We start from the raw sequence: 19,709 nt of genomic DNA, 5'->3' as shown, positions 1-19,709 counted from the left end.
ATTCCCCTTCTCCCCCCCCCCCACAAGAATAGTCAGTCCATTCCCTTTCTATGTCCCTGATTCATTGTAATCACCAGTTCATTCTGTACATCAGATTATTTATTCACTTGATTCTTAGATTCACTTGTTGATAGATGCATGTTTGTTGTTCACAATTTGTATCTTTACCTTTTTCTTCTTCCTCTTCTTAAAGGATACCTTTCAGCATTTCGTATAATACTGGTTTAGTGGTGATGAACTCCTTTAGCTTTTCCTTATCTGTGAAGCTCTTTATCTGACCTTCAATTCTGAATGATAGCTTTGCTGGATAAAGTAATCTTGGTTGTAGGTTCTTGGTATTCATCACTTTGAATATTTCTTGCCATTCCCTTCTGGCCTGCAAAGTTTCTGTTGAGAAATCAGCTGACAGTCGTATGGGTATTCCCTTGTAGGTAATTGAGTCTCTTTCTCTTGCTCATCACTTTGAATATTTCTTGCCATTTGCTCTTGGCATTTTAATTATGATGTGTCTTGTTGTGGTCCTCTTTGGATTCCTTTTGTTCCTTGTAGGTAATTGAGTCTCTTTCTCTTGCTGCTTTTAAGATTCTCTCTTTGTCTTTTGCTCTTGGCATTTTAATTATGATGTGTCTTGGTGTGGTCCTCTTTGGATTCCTTTTGTTTGGGGTTCTCTGCGCTTCTTGGACCTGTAAGTCCATTTCTTTCACCAGGTGGGGGAAGTTTTCTGCCATTATTTCTTCAAATAGGTTTTCAATATCTTGCTGTCTCTCATCTTCTGGCACCCCTATAATTCAGATATTAGTGCACTTGAAGCTGTCCCAGAGGCTCCTTACACTATCTTCGTATTTTCGGATTCTTTTTTCATTTTGTTTTTCTGGTTGGGTGTTTTTTGCTTCTTCGCATTTCAAATCGTTGACTTGATTCTTGCACTCCTCTGGTCTGCTATTGGGTATAATATTCTTTATTTCAGTCCGTGTATGCTTAATTTCTAGTTGGTTCTTTATCATAGCATCGAGGATCTCATTAGTTTTTGTGAGGCTCTCATCAAGTTTATTGCAAGCCCTCAAAATTGCGTTTTTTAGCTCCATATCCTCCATTTCTGTCATGTTTTTTTGTCTCCGCATTTTTTATGCTTTCTTGGTGCACCCCCTTGTGGTCTTTGTGCGCAGTCTTGTTCTAGTTAAGCCTTGATTGTTTTAGTTAATACTAGAGGGATTTGACCACCAGGCCGACTGGCTGTGAGAATCAGCTGAGTCTGCCCGGGAAAACTTCTGTCCTCTGGGGAGGTGCTAATCTAGCCTTTGCCTGAGGCTATCCGGCAAATGGCTCTGCGCAGGGCTTGGGCAGGGCTGGTTGCACAGGATCAACAGGGTGGGCGGAGGGAGCAGTTATGGCTCTGCTTCTCAGAATCCCAGCAACCGCTGCAAACCTCGGAGAGAAAGCTGCCCTCACGTTCCAACTGATGCTAGACAATCCCGCTTCTCCCGTTTGAGTCTGAGTCCCTAGAGACTCGCCCGGATCTGGAGCTCAGAATCTGAGACTCCCTCCTGATTGAAAACGACAACCGCGCCCTCAGCCACCAGCCCGCTTTGCTCGCGCACCTCCGCACCTTTAAATTTTCCACACTGCGCCTCCTCTGAGCCTCGGTATGCGTTGTCTTTCCTTCTAGTTGAAGAGTCTCTCCTCAGCCAGCCTTCCTGTGGTTCTGGGTGATGTCCGTTCCGTCTTTTAGTTGTATTTTTGAAGTGGTTGTTTGCGGCAGCAGTCTCCGGTGTTTACCTATGCCGCCATCTTGGTGGTTCCCACAAATTAATTCTAATATAGAGCATGATGAATTTTACGTTTTTGCATCTGTGTAACTACATCTGCATATTTGATGATGTCTGGGTGCTCCTTCGGATCCTCTCCTTTTCCTTCGCGTCACTGGCTGGCCCTTTGCATCTCCCTCACTGGCCCTTCCACTCTTGTTCAACCTCCAAATATTGGTATGACCCAGGGCTTAGTTCCAGATCTCCTCTTTTCCTGTTACTCTTCTAGGTAAGCTCTTAGCATTTCATGGTTTTAAATGCATTTCTATTTTGTCAGCCCCAGATTTGTACCTCAAGCTCTGATCTCTTCTGTCAGCTTCAGTCTTTTGTGTGTACGTGTGTTAATCCTCACCTGAGGATATTTTTCCATTGTTTTTTAGATTGAGTGGAAAGGGAGGGGAGCTGGGGGAGGTAGAGAGAAAGAAACATCAATGTGAAAGAGACACATCGATTGGTTGCCTCCCGCATGCCCCTAACCCGGCCGGGGAGCAAACCTACAACCCAAGTAGATGCTCCTTTTAAAAAAAATATATTTTTTTATTGATTTCAGAAAAGAAGGGAGAGAGGTAGAAACATCAATGATGAGAGAGAAACACTGATCGGCTGCCTCCTGTACGCCCCACAGTGGGGATCGAGCCCACAACCTGGGCATATGCCCTGCCCGGGAATTCAACTGTGACCTCCTGTTTCATAGCTCCACGCCAGCTGGGCCCAAGTACATGCTCTTGACCTGGAATCAAACCCGAGACCCTTCCATGTGCGGGCCGAAGCTCTGACCACTGAGCAGCACCTGCCAGGACTCCAATCATATTTTCAACTTCCTACATAACATTAAGTCATATAGGCATCTCAAACCTAACAGGTTAAAATGGAGATTTTCAGTTAGCCTCCTCTTTCCTCTTCTTCCCTCAGCTACTTCTCCATAGTTCTTGCCATTTCATTACATGATTTCTCATCCACCCAGTGGCTCACACTGAAAATTTAGAGTTCATCTTTGATTCTTTCCCTGTGTATTTAGTGCATCTGCTCATCTTACTGATGCAGGCCCTAAACACTTCCTGGGTATTTCATCACTCCATCTCTAGCCTGTGCCATTGACATCTTTTGCTTGGGTGATTGCAACAACCTAACTCTTATCTCAGCTTCTGTTATTTCCCCTACAGCCCATGCTCCTGCAGCAGCCAAAGAGACGAAAATGGGAATCAGATTATGTCACTTTCCTACTGAAAACCCTACATTCAAGCATACATACATCTCTGCTCTGCAAAGTCCAATGTGATCTGCATTCTGCCTGCCCCACTTTCTTCTCTCCAGCAATGCTTGCCAGCTTCCTATTTCTCAAAGGCACCCTTTCTGTCTGCCTTAGGGCCTTTGCATTAGCTGTTTTTTCTCCCTTGAATGTACTTTCCCAGGTATTTTGGCCTCTCTTGTCATCCAGATCTCAACTCAAATGTCATTGTCAAGTGAGGCCTTCTCATTTTTTTCCTCCCCCCACAACTAAAGAAGCCCTCCAGTCACATTTTCATCACAGCATTTATTTAATACCTGGAACTAATTTGTTTGCTCTGTTTCCTCCACGAAATTTGTCTTCATGAGGGTGGGGACTTTGCTATCCCAGTCACAGCTATATTCCCAGTGCCACAATAAATAGTAGTGGCACAATAAATACTGACTCAATCTGTAACTGACAGATACACTGAATACCGCTGCTCCGTGTAAAACAAGTATAGTGTAACCAGTCCAACGGTTGTAGAACTTAGCCCGAGTGACAGACCAAGAGGGTGAGCTGCAATGAGTGGCCATGTGTGTAACCTGAGTGGCATTTATTGCAGAGAGGAGCAAGTGCCCATGGAGCTGGTGCAGCGGGGTGATGTCATCAAGGTTGTTCCAGGGGGAAAGTTCCCAGTGGATGGAAAAGTCCTAGAAGGCAATACCATGGCCGACGAGTCCCTCATCACAGGTTAGGTGACTTGTTTTGCATTCCCTTCGGGTGGGTATCAGTGCAGTGGCAGGTCCCATGAACGCTGAATGGGGTTTTAGTGCATGAAAGTTGGTCTCTTCTCTCCACCTCTAGGAGAAGCCATGCCAGTCACTAAGAAACCTGGAAGCACAGTGATTGCTGGGTCTATAAACGCACATGGCTCTGTGCTCGTTAAAGCTACCCATGTGGGCAATGACACCACTTTGGCTCAGATTGTGAAATTGGTGGAAGAGGCTCAGATGTCAAAGGTAATGAAAAAATGTAAAGAACAATATCACTTCTGCTTCTCATTTCAGAAATCATCCCAAGGGTTCCAAAGAGTCAGGCAGATATTATTGAGTCAAGAGTTAATGAAGTGGTGAAGACCTGGGGCGGGGGGTGGGGTTGGGCTAGAAGAGGTCAATGGGGGGAGGGAGGGAAGAGGGGGCATACTTTCAACAATAAAGTTGTTTTTTTTTAAGTTAATGAGGGAGCTGAGAATCCCAGTCCTTGTCCATTCTTGTGGTGTTTGATTGCTTTGCAGATTGTAATTTCCTGTGGTCTTGGTGTTTTATTTTTATAGGCGCCCATTCAGCAACTGGCTGACCAGTTTAGTGGATATTTTGTCCCATTTATCATCATCATTTCAACTTTGACGTTGGTGGTGTGGATTATAATCGGTTTTATCGATTTTAGTGTTGTTCAGAAGTACTTTCCTGTAAGTTGAATGCTGTGGGCTGTATGGTTGTTGTTTTAGATAATCTATTGCCATTAACCCTATTCTTTCATGTCTTAGATTCAATGGGCTTTGGTTACCCATTACATTTTATTTGCTTGCTTTACTTATTGGAAGCAAAATCTTAGCCGTGGTAGGAAATCAGTCACTTTACTTCTGCAGGTTTTTATTAAAGACTAGAGGCCCGATGCACAAAATTCTTGCACTCGAGGGGGCCCCTTAGCCCGGCCTGAACCCTCTTGCTGTCCGGGAGCCTGCAGGGAGTGGGCCTAAACCATCAGTCGGACATCCTTAGCGCTGCCGTGGAGGCAGGAGAGGCTCCCACCACCGCTGCTGCACTCGCCAGCTGTGAGCCCAGCTTCAGGCTGAGCGGTGCTCCCCCTGTGGGAGCACACTAACCACCAGGGGGAAGCTCCTGCATTGAGCGTCTGCCCCTTGGTGGTCAGTGCGCATCATAGCGACCCGTCGTTCCGCAGTTTGGTCGATTTGCATATTAGTCTTTTATTATATAGGATAGGATGGCCTTTGCTTCCTAGTTAGATAATTTCACAAACATCAGTTGGCTCTCAGTTGCAATGCTTCAAGCAGTATTGTGCATTTGGAGAGTTATGAACCACACACCATAGCAGATAGGTCACTTCAGATTTTGATGGCATGCATGATAATATTTAAGAAATTTTAAGAAAAATGTATTTTTGCTGTCTATGTCCATAAGTACCATCTTTAACCTTGCAGCTTCCCAAGCAATGCTAGTGGGTTTTTAGTAAATATCTATTAAACATGAGGTAACTGTATATACATACATTTTTAGTTTAAAAAGTGGATGAAGAATATTATCTTAAGAAATGTAGTTTTATCAAACGTTTAAAAAGGTATAAAATAACAAAACAAAACAAAACTTTCTGTTTCAGAAATTATAGCTTAGTGATTTCTAATTGGGACTGATTTTGTCGCCCCCAGGGACATTTGGCCATGTCTGGAGACATTTTTGGTTCTCATGACTGAGGAGGGGATGCTACTGGCACCTAGTGGGTAGAGACCAGGGATGCTGTTAACATCCTACAATGCACAGGACAGCCCCCACAACTAATTATCTGGCCCTAAATATCAATAGTGCTGAGGTTGAGATCCCTTGATATACATAAAAAGCTAATGACCCACTTACTAGTAGAGTAGTATTTGATAACGGCCCAGTGAGTAGAACAATGTTTTACCTTATTTTCCAAAAATATCTCATACTTAGTCCAGTGTAATATGTATTTTACCTTAGAGCCATAGAATAAGAAATTGCAACTGTGGAATGGATAATACTTTTAAAAAAACTTGTTTTTACTCATAATTAAAGGTATATCATATTGTTGGGGTGTGTGTGATTCACTAAGATGTCATTTTTTCTCTCAAATTTCCTATCTTAAAATGAAAAATGTCCAAGTTTTACATTTTCTGACATCTAAGGAGACTTCAGTGCTTTTAAGTAATCTATAACTGTATTCCAGAATTTGCCACTGGCTACTGTGGCACCTCACTGCCTAAAATTTCTGCTTTTGTGGGAGAGCAGCTATTGGCATGTGGCTATGGGAAAATTCAGTGTTAAACAAATTGGAATATGTGACTTTCTGCTGTTCCCTGCCTTTCCGTCTTACTTTGGCTTCTTTTGTTTTATCTGCAATATCAGGGAGGATGCTGGCAAATGAGGTACTGCATGTTCCTTTAAGATACTGTTGTCACTGTGCTACATAAAAATCACTGTAGGGACAGGGTTCATGTCAGCTTCTAGAAGTCTGTCCAATCCCATCACAATGCCAGGTGTTATTTTGGTAAGAATTATTGTGTGTGTTTTTTAAAAACACACACACAAATCATCTTACCTCTAAGAAATGCATTATGTCTTAAACAACAGGCCCTAGACCCAACTCCAACTATTTCTATAAAAATTAAATTACCCTTTAATAATATATCTTATTTTAGAATTCTGCCTTTCAAAAAGAAAAAGTATGTAGATAGAAGCTAATGAAATTGTGGTCTGTATCCTTGATTTAGAAAACATACTTTTTATTGTAATTAAGTGAATATAGTATCTCCTGATTGTACTCCAAAGACACCAGCCATTAAAAAAAATAAACGAAGATAACTCCAGATGTCAGAATGCAAATAATACCAATATGTGCCACCATATCTGGAAAAGAGACCCATACGTTGTTTTGGATTTACACAGGAAACAACAGTGATTAGGATTCTGTGTGATTTCTCATTTCACTCTCCGCTTACCTCTCTTTCCTCTTTTCAGATTCCCAACAAACATATTGCCCAGGCAGAGGTAATCATCCGGTTTGCATTCCAGACGTCCATCACAGTGCTGTGCATTGCCTGCCCTTGCTCCCTGGGCTTGGCCACACCCACGGCAGTCATGGTGGGCACCGGTGTGGCTGCCCAGAACGGCATCCTCATCAAGGGGGGCAAGCCTCTGGAGATGGCCCACAAGGTTGGCCCAGCACTGCAGTGCTCCTGACCGTCTTTCGGGGTCTTGACTAGGATGATTTTGTAGTTGTTTACTACATGATTTTTTTTTAAACTTTGAGGTCTAGTGAAAATAGTGTCTGTTTAAATTTCATATTAAGAGATAAACCTGAAAGAGGCCCGAGGATAGTACTGTTCATTAAGTAAAACAACAGGAAGCGAGGACTGACAGAATGAAAGCAGCAGTTAACAGTTATAGAATTAAACACTTTATAAATATTAGTTGATTTAATCTGATCAACAGCTTTGAGTTGGTGCTATTATTCCCATTTTACAGATGAGGGAGCTACAGCAGGAGGAGGCCAGGTGACTTGCCTAAAGGCCTTCAGCTAATAAATGGCAGAGCCAGCTTTCACACCTGGAGAAAAGTACCAACTCTGCATCTGTGTGATTAGCAGAGGGGTCCTGTCACCTTGGGGAGTGGAATAATGGGCAACCATGTATAAAGAATCTTCCTTTGGCCAAACATACCAATCCTTAACCTTCCATTAATGTAGTCGATATTTGTTGAGTATGTACTATGTGTGGGTCTTATGGCTGGCCCTAGTCATGGTTTTTGGCTATCAAGGATGGGGAAAGACAAGTATGGAGTAAGTAAAGAACAAATGCTATGAGATGGGGTGCAACGCCGTGAGATCAGCTCAGCAGAGGGCCTTGCATAGACTTGTGTGTGTTGGACTGGCCATGAGGGGTGGTGTATCTGAGACCTGACAGTTGAGTGAGAGTGAGCCAGAAAACGGAAGTTGGGAAGCATGTTCTGGCAGTGGGGAAAGCACATGGAAAGGACCTGGGGGATAAGGGGCTGGGTAGGGGGTGCTGTATCGTAGACTCTATAACATCGAAGACTGTGAACTGTTCCCATCATTGTATCCCCAGTGTCTTGCCCAGTGCCTGGCACATTGAAAACACTCAATAGTTATTTGCTGAATAATAAATGAGGAACTGAAAGAAAGTCATTGAGAGAAAGAGAAATCGATAGATCAGGCTATTGAGGGAAAAGGTGAGGGAGAGAGGGACCTTGAAGGGTCTTGGAGGTTTATGAAAGGATTTGGAAATTAGCACAAAGAACAACAGGGAGCTGTGGAGGGGTGTGAAGCGCCTATGTGATGGGACTGGATTACTTGTTGGGAAGATCTGGTTACAAAGTGAAGGATGGACTAAAAGGAGGCAAGAATTGATGGAGGAAGACCAGTTGATAGTGTTGAAGGGGCCAGCACTCAGTAGCAGAAACAAAAAGCTGAATCTATTATTTGCTAATGAAGGGAGAACCATGCTTGTGGGTCATAGTCTGAACACAGCAAGCAGACCTAACATGGGGCTTGAGGAAGCCTGAGTCCAGGGATTGGTGGACTCTGGCCATAGGAAAGCAGGTGCCAGTGTGGCTGTTATTGACTGGCTGAGCCCACCCACGGGGACTGGTGCAAAGCTGCCATTGACTAAGTGGGGCAGGTCTAAAAACTGGCTCTGGTGGTTACCTGTTATTATGGCCAAGGAATATTCCCTTCCTTGAACTTGGAGTGCAAGAGCTTTAATGTTAGTAGGCTTTTGCAATTACACAGGCCAGAGAAAAGCATGATTGACTCAGCAGATAGCAGTAGATAGCCGACTCCCAGATCCCTGGCTCCTGATCCTGCACAAGAAATCTGCCAGTGTTACTGTCCAGGAGACGGCGTGCCATCTCTCGCTACATCGGAGTGAGAGTTTCTGGCTCAACCTGGTTAAGGTTAAAACATAATGAGGATTTGGGGGGGCATAGAGGGAAACAGTTTTTGCAGGGGGAGTGGTTGAACCTTGTGATCGATTGCAGATGATTATGTCATGAAGGATGAAGGACTGTTGTTAAGTTCTGCCTCAAGATTGTGTGGATTTTAAAGTCCCTTCCCATCTGTATTTGTGCTAACCGAGATGTGGTTGTTTTGACAGATAAAGACTGTGATGTTTGACAAAACTGGCACCATTACCCACGGGGTCCCCAAAGTCATGCGGGTCCTCTTGCTCGTGGATGTGGCCACGCTGCCCCTCAGGAAAGTTCTTGCTGTGGTGGGGACTGCGGAGGCCAGCAGTGAGCACCCCTTGGGTGTGGCTGTCACCAAATACTGTAAAGAGGTACGAAGACCTGGGCATTGCTCCTCCTCCTGCTCCTCCCACAGCCTCCTCTCTCACCTGTGAGGCTGGAGCCTCCAAGCTCCTTCCTCCTAGCAGGCTTTTCCTCTCAGCTGCCACGGCACCTCAGTCAGCTGCCTTCGAGGAGGCCTTGGCTTGTGTGATCTGGAAAACCACTTAGCAGGCCAGTGGAGATGTGGCTGCAGTAGTTGGTCCCTTGTCACATCTCCAGATCATTGCAAAAGCAGCTCAGTGTTAACAGGCATTTGTTGAGCATTTACTGAGCACCTGGGCTTGGGACAACGATGAAGATGGGAACTCTGCCTCTCGGAGCTGCTTGCTGGTTGGGTGAGGAAGACAGATGGTATATAAATTCAGTCCTTTACTTAGTGCAAAGGGATACAGAAATGAATGGGGTCTTGGGATGACGGGGTAGAAATCCATGCAGTTGGGAACATCTGAAATGGAGAGGAGCCAGCAGAAGTGAGCGGAAGCCCAATGGGTTCTTGGCACAGTTACTTGGGAAGTATTCATCTTTTGATCTTCTCAGACGAAGGTCCTATTTAATTTTCTCTATTTTCAATATGAATATAGAAGCAACAGAATGTCCCAGAATACTGCCCAGAAAAAATGTAAACGGTGTGGGCAAATACAATTATCAGTAAATGTAGAGGGTTACATGGATGCCTTGAAAAAGTTGACAACTCTTCCTGGACAGGGAACCTTCCAGAAATCTCATTTCGTGTTTCTGTCTTTCATGTAGGGCCAGGCATGCCATTTCACCTCTCACCTTTCTGATGTTTCAGAAAGAATTTTGCTCACCCTCAGCCATGATTCCTTTGCTGTTTTGTTAACCCAGATAAAAACAGTGCCCCACTTCTTTCTCCTGCCACATCACCCTCCTCCACGGGTCTGCAAGTGGGCAGTTCTCTCTTAATAGCCTAAGAACAGCTTTGTTACCACTTGCCTATTCCATTATTTTAATGAAATTACTTGTGACATAAAAATAACATATTTCCTCTCTTTGACACCTTTACAACTCCCCATCCTTAATTTGAGATGTTTGATGTGAATAGCCTTTCTCCTAGTCTGCAACATGTCCAATATCATGAGGCACCCACCTAAGGACAGAGTTTTGGCTATTTAATTTTGTTCAATTTAATAATTAAAATGTCTGTGTCAGAGAAAAGGAATTGCTGAGTTAATAGTTTATCTCTTTACCTTTTCCTGCAATTCTACTTCCCATCCCACCTTTCCCTCTTAATTCATGGTTGGGGCTGCTCTCTCTCCTACCCTCACCCCCATCTCTGCCCTGCTCCCTCTCACCTCCCCCTCTGTTTTCTGGTTCCTCTTCCTGCTCCCTTCCTTCACAGGAACTTGGAACTGAGGCCTTGGGATACTGCATGGACTTCCAGGCCGTGCCAGGCTGTGGAATTGGCTGTAAAGTCAGCAGCGTGGAAGGCATCCTGGCCCACAGCGAGCACCTGAGCGAACGGGCCACTCACCTGAATGGGGTTGGCAGTGTCCCCACGGAAATAGGTATCCCTGGCCTTTGTCTCTGGTGCTCAGCCGGCCAGGGGTTGGGTCTGGCTGGGTCAGGTGGCAGCGTGCCAAACACAGAGAGCACCATGCTACCTGGTTCCCCTGCTGTGGAGAAAGGTGGCTCATGGCAGGTGCACTGCACGCCTCCCTCCCCAGGAAAGCCTGAAGTTCCTCTTGTATTTGATTCCTCTGGCTCTTGATGCCAATGGCAGACAAAAGTAGTCTATCCGTAAATCTATAGAGTATTGCTCATAATTTTGAGTCTCCACTTTCTTATCCCAAGTTAGCCTGGCTTCTTGTGAGCTACAAAGTGGACAGCTGGGAATTCTGCTTTGTTCTTCCTAAACAGGAAACCTCCCGCTTAGTAGAACTCTGATGGGAAGCTTTGTGTTTACAGAGCCGGCAGCAGTCAGGGAAAGCTGATGGGAATGGTCTGGCCACGCTAAGCAGGGACACTGCTTGGAGTGAGAGCTGCTTTTGAATAATGGCCTTTCTTATTCTAAGGATAGCTTGGTAGCCATCAGTGTAAGAGTATGAAAACATAATACCCCAAACCAGAAAAACAACAACTGTGTCTAGTGCTTTCTCTTACATATGTTGGTAATTGAGTCTTGGTTTAGATTTCACTGTTGGAAGCCATCTGCCACCTTCTAGCAACTTAAAGCCCTAGGATGACCTTTCCATTTAGTGTCCAGGGACTGGTTCATGCAGTGACGCCTAAGTTACTGGCACACATGGAAGGTGACAGGAGAAAGACTCACTGGCCTTTTAGGAGGTATAGCTTTAAAACATTTCACAGAAGTAGACAGAGTACTTGCTGTTCACCTTCGGTCATCTGTACCAAGCAGTGATGTCGCTAGTCACCACTTGCATTTGATGCTGGAGAAATAACTCCCTGAAAAAGAAGCAGCAGATTCCTCTAAAGGCAGATAGGGACACCACATAATGTCTGATAGGTTTGTAACATTTTCACACATAGAAAATGTACCTTTTAATGTCCCATTTTAATTCATACCCACATGTTCTACACATTAATTATACTTTTCCCCCTGGTCCTTTAAGGATGGTGTTCTGAGAGGCACTTACTAAGTGATAATTTCTCGGAATGGTCAAATGGATATTTTGCCGTTAAAAGGGCTCCATAGTTTTTAGTAATTTCTCATGATGAAATTACACTGTTTGGGAATAACCACAAACTCTTTTGAACAGACGTAGCTCCCCAGACTTTCTCTGTGCTGATTGGAAACCGAGAATGGATGAGGCGCAACGGCTTAGCCATTTCCAGCGAGGTCAGCGACGCTATGACAGACCATGAGATGAAGGGCCACACGGCCATCTTGGTGGCTATTGACGGTATCACTCGCTCTGCCTTCCTCCTGCTCTCAGACATGAAGCTTCTGGCAATGTCAGGCAAAAATAGATCCTGCCTCTTTAAAAAGAAACAATCTCCCTTTACTAATTTTAGTTTTCCCTTGTAAAAGATTGCGCTGACGTCTTTTTCACGGCATCCCCGGTCCCGAGGCCCTTTCCCTCGCCCTCCTCTCTGCCGCAGAGCCAGCTCTGCTCTGGCACCTGTCTCCTTGCGCTTGGAGTTCTGTCTTCACCATCATTGTTTGCTGCAGTCCAAGCTGGCAGCTTGGAGTTCTCCTCCTCATCACTGCAGACAAAGCAGCTCACTTTCCAAGAGGTTTAACCCTAGCATGCCCTGAAAGAATGAGGTCCCTGCAGCTTGCCTCCGCTTCTCAAGATGGAGTGTATCTAAGGACCCAGTTATATCTTGGGCTTTACATCTCAGATAGATTAGCATCTTACTTGTTAATATTAGTGTCTGCTAATAGAAGTAAAACTATATGCAGATAAGAACTAATTTAGGTCCTCTTTCCTATTCGCTTTTTCGTTTTCCTCCTCCCATCACGAGGCCGCCTCCTAAGTCCTTGTACACCCACAATTCCCTCCACTCGACAGAGCAGAATTGGCTCAACTGGAGTCATGCCCCTTACACATCACTCATCCTCACTCTGCTGCTGCCACACCTCAGGCCTCGAAAGCCTTCCTGCCTCAGTATCTAAAAGGTTCACTCCAAAAAAAAGTTCTATTCAAGTGGCTTTTATCACAAGGAAAAAAAAAAAGGAAGTATTGATTTTCTTGCTATTTGGACAATCATCACTTCCTAAGTAGTATTTTCTGTATTTGTTATATTTGTCATGTTTTAATAGCTAAGGTATATTGAGTTATGAGCTAGATACTCTGCAAGTGGATGTGCTATGCAGAAAATTTGGAAAATTCTGAGAGCTATAAGGAAGAAAATGGAGTTGCTCATTAGCCTACACCTCAGAGAGCCACTGTTGACATTTTGATAGTCCTTCCAGACTTTGTATGCATCTGTCGTATGTAAATTTAAAAAAAACAGAATCAAACCATATTATGTTCTATAATTGGGTGTTTTGTTTCTTGCGGGTAACATGCTGTTAAGGAAACTGGAACCGGCTGTGCTCCTTGGGTCGCCCAGGGCCCTGCTTCTTGCACCCACTGTGGTGTTTCCCTCAGGGGTGCTCTGTGGAATGATCGCCATTGCAGACGCTGTCAAGCAGGAGGCCGCCCTGGCTGTGCACACACTGAAGAGCATGGGCGTGGACGTGGTGCTGATCACGGGGGACAACCGCAAGACAGCCAGAGCCATCGCCACCCAGGTCTGGGCCGGGGCCCTCTCCCCTTTTTCAAACCAAAGTGATATTAAGCTCACAGAAGCAGTTTGAGGGGAAAAACTAAGCACCAGTGCATCCAGCACTCAGCTTTGCTTCTGCTTCCCCTGGATGGGTTCTTTTCAGCCATGCAGCACCCCCACCCCCACTCCTGACCACAATGCTATGGGGCCTGGGAGCTGTGATTCATGCAGGACTGGCTGCAGCCCTGGAAAAGCAACTCCATCATTCTCCATTCCAGTCTTCGCAGTGAACAAAAAAACACACCATGGCTTGAGGGCTGACATAAACAACTTTGCAGTCCTTATGTTGAAGGAATGTTTTGCTAGCTCAACTCTTCCCACTGGTTGCACCAGATAAGTGACTGATCCCGGGCAGTTTCCCCACAGCCCTGGGTTCTGAGTTTGGGCCGTGCAGACAGTGCTGCTGCATGCTTGCCTGGCCCACCTCACGGGGATGGCTCCAGTACAAATTCCTGAAGAGCATATATACCCCTCCTCCTAAAAGTGTGTGTACAGTGGTATGCTTTTGAAAAATGAATTGCACCCTATGAGGGAAGCAACAGTACCTCTCTTTACTGGGCATTTTGCTAATGATGGACTTGTTGAGTTACTCCCTTTCCTGGTTAAAACTTGTTCATTCATTCAGCAAGCACTTATTAAACACCGCCCAGGCTACAGAGAGGAGTGAAGAGGGTACCTGCCCTTAAGGAGCACCCAGTCCTGTGGGAGGGTGGACCAGTGACCAACTATAAAATGAGTCCTTGGAGTTTCAACAGAAGAGTGCATGAGGCATGTGGGTGCTGCCGACTTCCCTCCAGCCTGGCAGGGGCTGGGGATGCCTTCCCAGGGGAGAGGAAGCTTGAGTCAGGAGTGGTCTGGTGAAGAAGAGGGGGCAGGAGGAGGGAAAGCAAGCTGACCTTCCAGGGCAGAACAGGCAGCAGGAGCACCATCCGGGGGTACAAAGTAGTGGGGAGTTGGAGAGCACATGGAGCTGAATGGTGCCGGGAGCTGGAGATGAGCAGAGATCTAGGGGACTGTCTAAGGGGACCTCAGGAGGCAGACCGAGGAATTTAGATGTTGTCCTAAGGGAACTGGGGTCCACTGGAGGAGATTAAGCAGGAAAGGAAAATGACCAAATAATTTGTTGTGGAAAGACACTGGGACAGCATATGGAGAAGAGAGTGGGGAGGCCAGGATATGGGCCGGGAGACCAGTGAGGGCCCCAAACCACTGCCTGGCCTTGTGATGGGATCAGGGAGTAAATTTGCCATGTGATCTGGAACCTGTGGGGCTTGGTGACTGACATCATTGACGATCTGGAGGCCGGGTGGGGGCTGGGCAGGAAGACTTGGGTTTCTGCTACTATTCCTATCCTTTGCCAACACCGGGCATTGTCATATATTTATTTTTTTATGGCTGTTTTCCTTTCCTTTTAGGTTGGCATCAACAAAGTCTTTGCAGAGGTGCTGCCTTCTCACAAGGTGGCCAAGGTCCAGGAGCTCCAGAAGGAAGGGAAGAAAGTCGCCATGGTGGGAGACGGCATTAATGACTCCCCAGCCTTGGCCCAGGCCGATGTCGGCATCGCCATCGGGACAGGCACAGATGTCGCCATTGAGGCGGCTGACGTTGTTCTCATCAGAGTGAGCGTGCTGTGTCTCCTCCCCGTTGTCCAGACAGTGGGAGGGGTAAGGGCTGTGGGCACAGCTCCTGGCTCACCAAATGCTCCTCTGCCTCAGAATGACTTGCTCGATGTAGTCGCTGCCATTCATCTCTCCAAGAGGACTGTCTGGAGGATACGGCTCAACCTGGTGCTGGCGTTGATCTATAACCTGGTTGGCATTCCCATCGCAGCAGGTAACGGGCTCTCCCTGCTTGTGACCTTTGCCCCTAGCTCTCTGTGTGCCTGGTTCCTGCCGAACTGAGTGCGCAGCCCACCTCGCTGGCTCGCTGGCCAGAAGCATTTTAGAAAGTGTGGATTTTATTATGTGCTCTGCTTGCTGACTCTCTAAAAGTAAATGAGAAACTGCAGAGAGAACCCCAACCTTCATTCACTCTGGTTCTCTCTGAAAAGCTGCCAAGATGCTTGACTATTTATTTACTATGGCCCTGTTTTCTGAACCATTTATTACACATACGGTCTGAAAAACTAGCATTATTAACAGTTATGGGGCCCCTGCTACATGCTAGGCACCGTGATTGATGTTTTAGAACCTTAATTTAAAAATGCATCCTGCCCGAGATGTACCCTGTCTCACAGAAAGAGATGGATTTTTCTGCCTCATAACTCCTCTCTTCCCCGTTCAGTACTGAGTTACCCAGTAGGAAAAAGCTCTTCTGCAAGGAAAGGCTTCTATGTGGGCTGAGACCTAAAGTTTGTAAACACAACTTTCCCACTTCAAGTCCCCTGTTGTGCCTGAGTGGTTAAAGGTGACTCACATGATGATTAGCATGTCTGCCTGAACGTACTGGGTGGGGTGGGCCAGGCAGCTGTACCTTCTGCTTCCAGAGCCAGCCCAGGTGCTGATTCACTCCTGTGTTTGTGCCTCTGCCACAGACCTTTGCCCAGATGTGGACTGAGTCTCCTGGCCCTGTCCTGGGTCCTAGCTCACATTGCCCTTTAAAAAGATGTTTTGAGCCCTGAGGGAAGACAACCCATGCAGACAGGTCTGTGGTCACTAGCAGTGTGTCCTCTGAGTGCTCACACAGTCCCCGCGGTGCCTCAGGACAGCTGGCTCCCCCATCCTGCTGCTACCCCTCTGGTTCCTCAGATTCACTGTTCTCCTGGAGTTTCCCCTGAAATGGTGTTGGCACCTATGGACAGGCCCAGGAAGGGCAGGGTGGATGGGAGACCCCAGTCCCCTCAACAGCGCCCCCACTGCCCAGCTCTGAGATAGCCTGCTTTAGAGGCCTGCAGGCATGTGCTCACTGTGGCAGGGGGCTTCCAAGTTATGTTGAGCACTTCCTGGTGGGCCCTCTCCTTGCTCTCTCCGGGCTGCACTGTGAGTGTTGTCTCTCCCCCCAACCCACGCAGGTGTCTTCATACCCTTTGGCATCATGCTGCAGCCGTGGATGGGCTCGGCAGCCATGGCAGCCTCCTCTGTGTCTGTAGTTCTCTCATCGCTGCAGCTCAAGTGGTGAGTCCCCACAGGGCAGGAGCATGTGCTGCAGGCGAGGCGATACTTGCTAGGCCCCTTTGCACTGCATGCGCAACACAGTTTCGGCTGGCTGGTGCGCCTCCTGGGCCAGCAGTGGGTGTGTGCTAAGCTCAGATTCCTGATTCATTCACCTAAGGCAAAGACCTAAGGGACAGCTGAGTGTATAATGATTTATTAGCACCATGATCAAGTAATCTATCATTTAACAGTCATCATGTGCTGGGTTATTCTAGCTATTTTGCTAAAGGGCTGCTTATGTAAGTACAGTCATGTGCCGCTTAACCCCAGGGATTCAGTCTGGGAAAAGTGTCGTTAGGCAATTTTGTCCTTTTGGGAAGGAACATCATAGAGTGCACTTGCACAGACCTAGATTAGGTATAGCCTGCTACATACCTAGGCTATATGGTATTACCTATTGCTCCTAGGTTACAAGCCTGCACAGCATGTTACAGTACAAAACAACATGAGAATAATTCAAGCACAAGAGAAAATGATGTAGTCAAGAGATGCAGTGGACAGGAGATGTATGAGGTTGCTGCCAGTGTAGTATGGCATAGTGTTTTATAGCAAACTGGTTTTTAATAAGTAGAAAGAATACATCCTAAAATAATAAAAAATATAGTAGAGTAAGTATGCAAACCATTAACATAATCGTACATCATCGTTATGTTCTGTACATAATTGTATGTGCTGTACTTTTATCTGGCTGGCAGCGCAGTGGGTTTGTTAACGCCAGCATCACCACAAACACATGAGTAATGAGTGCCACAATGGCTCTGACATCTCTAGGAATAGGAAGTTTTCGGCTCCATTATAACCTTATGGGACCTCTGTCACATATGCGGTCTCTTGTTGACCGAAACATCATTATGTGGCCCATGATTGTATGTAGACACAGGATCCCTGTGTATTAATATTTTTCCTTTTTTAAAATAGATGTTTATTTACTTATGCTTTCATTTAACAAGAAATTAATGACAGCCTACATGCCAAGCATTTGGATACAAAGTTTCTAAATTGGGAGTTTACCTGAACCCTAGGAGTTTAATACTGAGTGTTATTGAAATACTTGGATGAGAGGCTTTCAAAAGCCTGTGTCCAGAATGGTTCAGATGCTCTTGGAATCTTACTTTGCAGCTATAAGAAGCCCGACCTGGAGAGGTACGAGGCCCAGGCCCAGGGCCGCATGAAGCCCCTCACTGCATCCCAAGTCAGCGTGCACATTGGCATGGATGACCGGCGCCGGGACTCCCCCAGGGCCACGCCCTGGGACCAGGTCAGCTACATCAGCCAGGTGTCTCTGTCCTCCCTGAAGTCCGACAAGCTGTCTCGGCACAGCACCTCAGCTGATGACAGTGGGGACAAGTGGTCTCTGCTCCTGAATGACAGGGACGAGGAGCAGTTCATCTGAAAGCTCCAGGCTGGTGCAGACCCCATGGTCCATCTCCTAGCTGATCAGCAGCTCTAGCCCCAGGTGCAGCATCGCAGCCACTTCCACGCCCCGGACATTCAGATCATTCCTCCCTGCAGCAGATGGCATTGTCCAGATGTGGCTCCTGGGCAGAACCACCCCGCCTGGATCCCACAGCACAGGGTGAAGCCTTATCCAGGCTATTGGTGTGGGCTTCTTGGAAACCTTGCCGACTCTAGAATAGGGTGGACAGCCACCACTCTTACAGACCTCGGCTTTATTTAGTATTTGGGATGACTGTCTGTGAAATGAAGAAAATCTTACCAGGACCAAAAACTTAGCTGAGCCTTTCCATAGAACTCACGAAAAACCTCGGTGTTGTCCTCTTTTTTACAACGCCCGCGAGCATCATATCTCTAAAGACCACAGTTTACCTCAAGTGCATTCTTTAGTTTCTGCTGGTACAGCCTCTTCTTTTTCTGTCCTTGACACTGGGGGTGGCACCCTCGTCTTTCAGGGCAGGACTGGCATCCTCCTGGTCCCTGCTGCTGCTCTCAGGCGCTTCTCAAGTGCATGTGCCCATGTGCGCTGCCGCCTGAGTCTGCTCACTCACATGCCCAGCCAGAGAGCTTGCCAGTTCGTTCTTGCTTATGAGCCACTTCTCTGTGGAGTCTTGACCGTTGTTGCCCAGATGGAGTGAGGGTCTCAGAGCCTGAGACTTGAGAAGTCCAGCTTCCTGTGGGGTCCAGGCGCTTGGGCCCAGGGAGACTTGTGGTACTTGAAGACCTGTAGGGGGAGGCTCGTGCAGGCAGGAACCTACCTCGTGGCTCCTGGAGCTTCAGTTACATGGTCTGCTGTGTGACTGTTACTTCATGATGAAAACTGTAGCATTCATGTTGGTTTGTGCAACTCTGAGGAAACAAAGATTCCCAAACTAGAGGGCATCACAGCTCTTCTCCATGAGCTTCTACTGCATGCTGGGTTGGTGGTGCTTTAGGAAAGGGGTAGCCACAACTTCCCAAAGGAAAAGTCCTTTGTAACTTTTGGTGGTTCTTTGTGATTGCATGACCCTGGAGGGGCAGGACTGTGGCTAGTTTTCAACTTTGGAGTTACTGTTGACAGACAGATCACATGGGAATAGACTAGTAGAATCATAATCTTCGAATAGGCAGAGCAAAGCCTATTCTAAATTCTAAGGTGAATCCCTTGTCACACACACAAAATAATTTTATTTATTGAGGGTCAGTTATTTTCCAAGGCAATGTAAGTACTCTTTATAAGTTAACCTCTAATCCTCCCAACAAACCAACAAAGTAGGTATTATTGTCCACCTTTCACAGGCAGGGGAATAGGTTCAGAGAGGTTAAGTACCTGCTCAGGGTCACACAGCCAGTACACTTGCTGGAACAGGGGTCTGAATGCATGTCTGCTGGCTCTGAAATCTTTTCTTTCTGCTTCACCTTGAATATTTTGCTTGATAAGAATAAACAAGAAAAGGTCCTTGTTCCTGGAAGAACAAATTTGCCAGATGATGTATTCATTGTATCGTCTTGTAATGAAATTTGATCATAAGATCATCTCACCCTCCCATGGATGGTTCATTTTTATTTTTACATATAATCTAGTTTTTGCTGGGTTTTATCCTCTGAAATCCAAGTGCAGGGTTTTGTGGTGTTTTTATTATTTTCAATCTTCCCTTTCCTCTCAGCCCCTTCCTGCCATGTGTCCCCAATTGTCTTTATTTTTTGGCTGTGTTTGGAGAGTGTTTCTTATTTC

General features: G+C 46.2%; 1 protein-coding gene across 1 annotated transcript in view; it reads left to right on the top strand.

Moving 5' to 3' along the window:
• Positions 1-19,453, top strand: part of ATP7B (ATPase copper transporting beta) — an 86,030-nt gene extending 66,577 nt beyond the window's left edge. The window contains exons 11-22 of the mRNA XM_006083566.3: positions 3,638-3,765; positions 3,880-4,034; positions 4,349-4,483; positions 6,789-6,983; positions 8,942-9,124; positions 10,495-10,660; positions 11,873-12,016; positions 13,211-13,353; positions 14,804-15,007; positions 15,104-15,221; positions 16,399-16,501; positions 17,660-19,453. Of these exons, the coding sequence (XP_006083628.1) occupies positions 3,638-3,765; positions 3,880-4,034; positions 4,349-4,483; positions 6,789-6,983; positions 8,942-9,124; positions 10,495-10,660; positions 11,873-12,016; positions 13,211-13,353; positions 14,804-15,007; positions 15,104-15,221; positions 16,399-16,501; positions 17,660-17,933 (1,948 nt within the window). The 3' untranslated portion in view covers positions 17,934-19,453. The remainder of the gene's footprint in view (positions 1-3,637; positions 3,766-3,879; positions 4,035-4,348; positions 4,484-6,788; positions 6,984-8,941; positions 9,125-10,494; positions 10,661-11,872; positions 12,017-13,210; positions 13,354-14,803; positions 15,008-15,103; positions 15,222-16,398; positions 16,502-17,659) is intronic.
• Positions 19,454-19,709: the final 256 nt, after the last annotated feature.

The sequence above is a fragment of the Myotis lucifugus genome, unplaced genomic scaffold, assembly GCF_000147115.1.
Source record: "Myotis lucifugus unplaced genomic scaffold, Myoluc2.0 scaffold_7, whole genome shotgun sequence".
In the NCBI taxonomy this organism is placed as follows: Eukaryota; Metazoa; Chordata; class Mammalia; order Chiroptera; family Vespertilionidae; genus Myotis; species Myotis lucifugus.
This window is presented reverse-complemented; position numbering and strand designations above follow the sequence as displayed.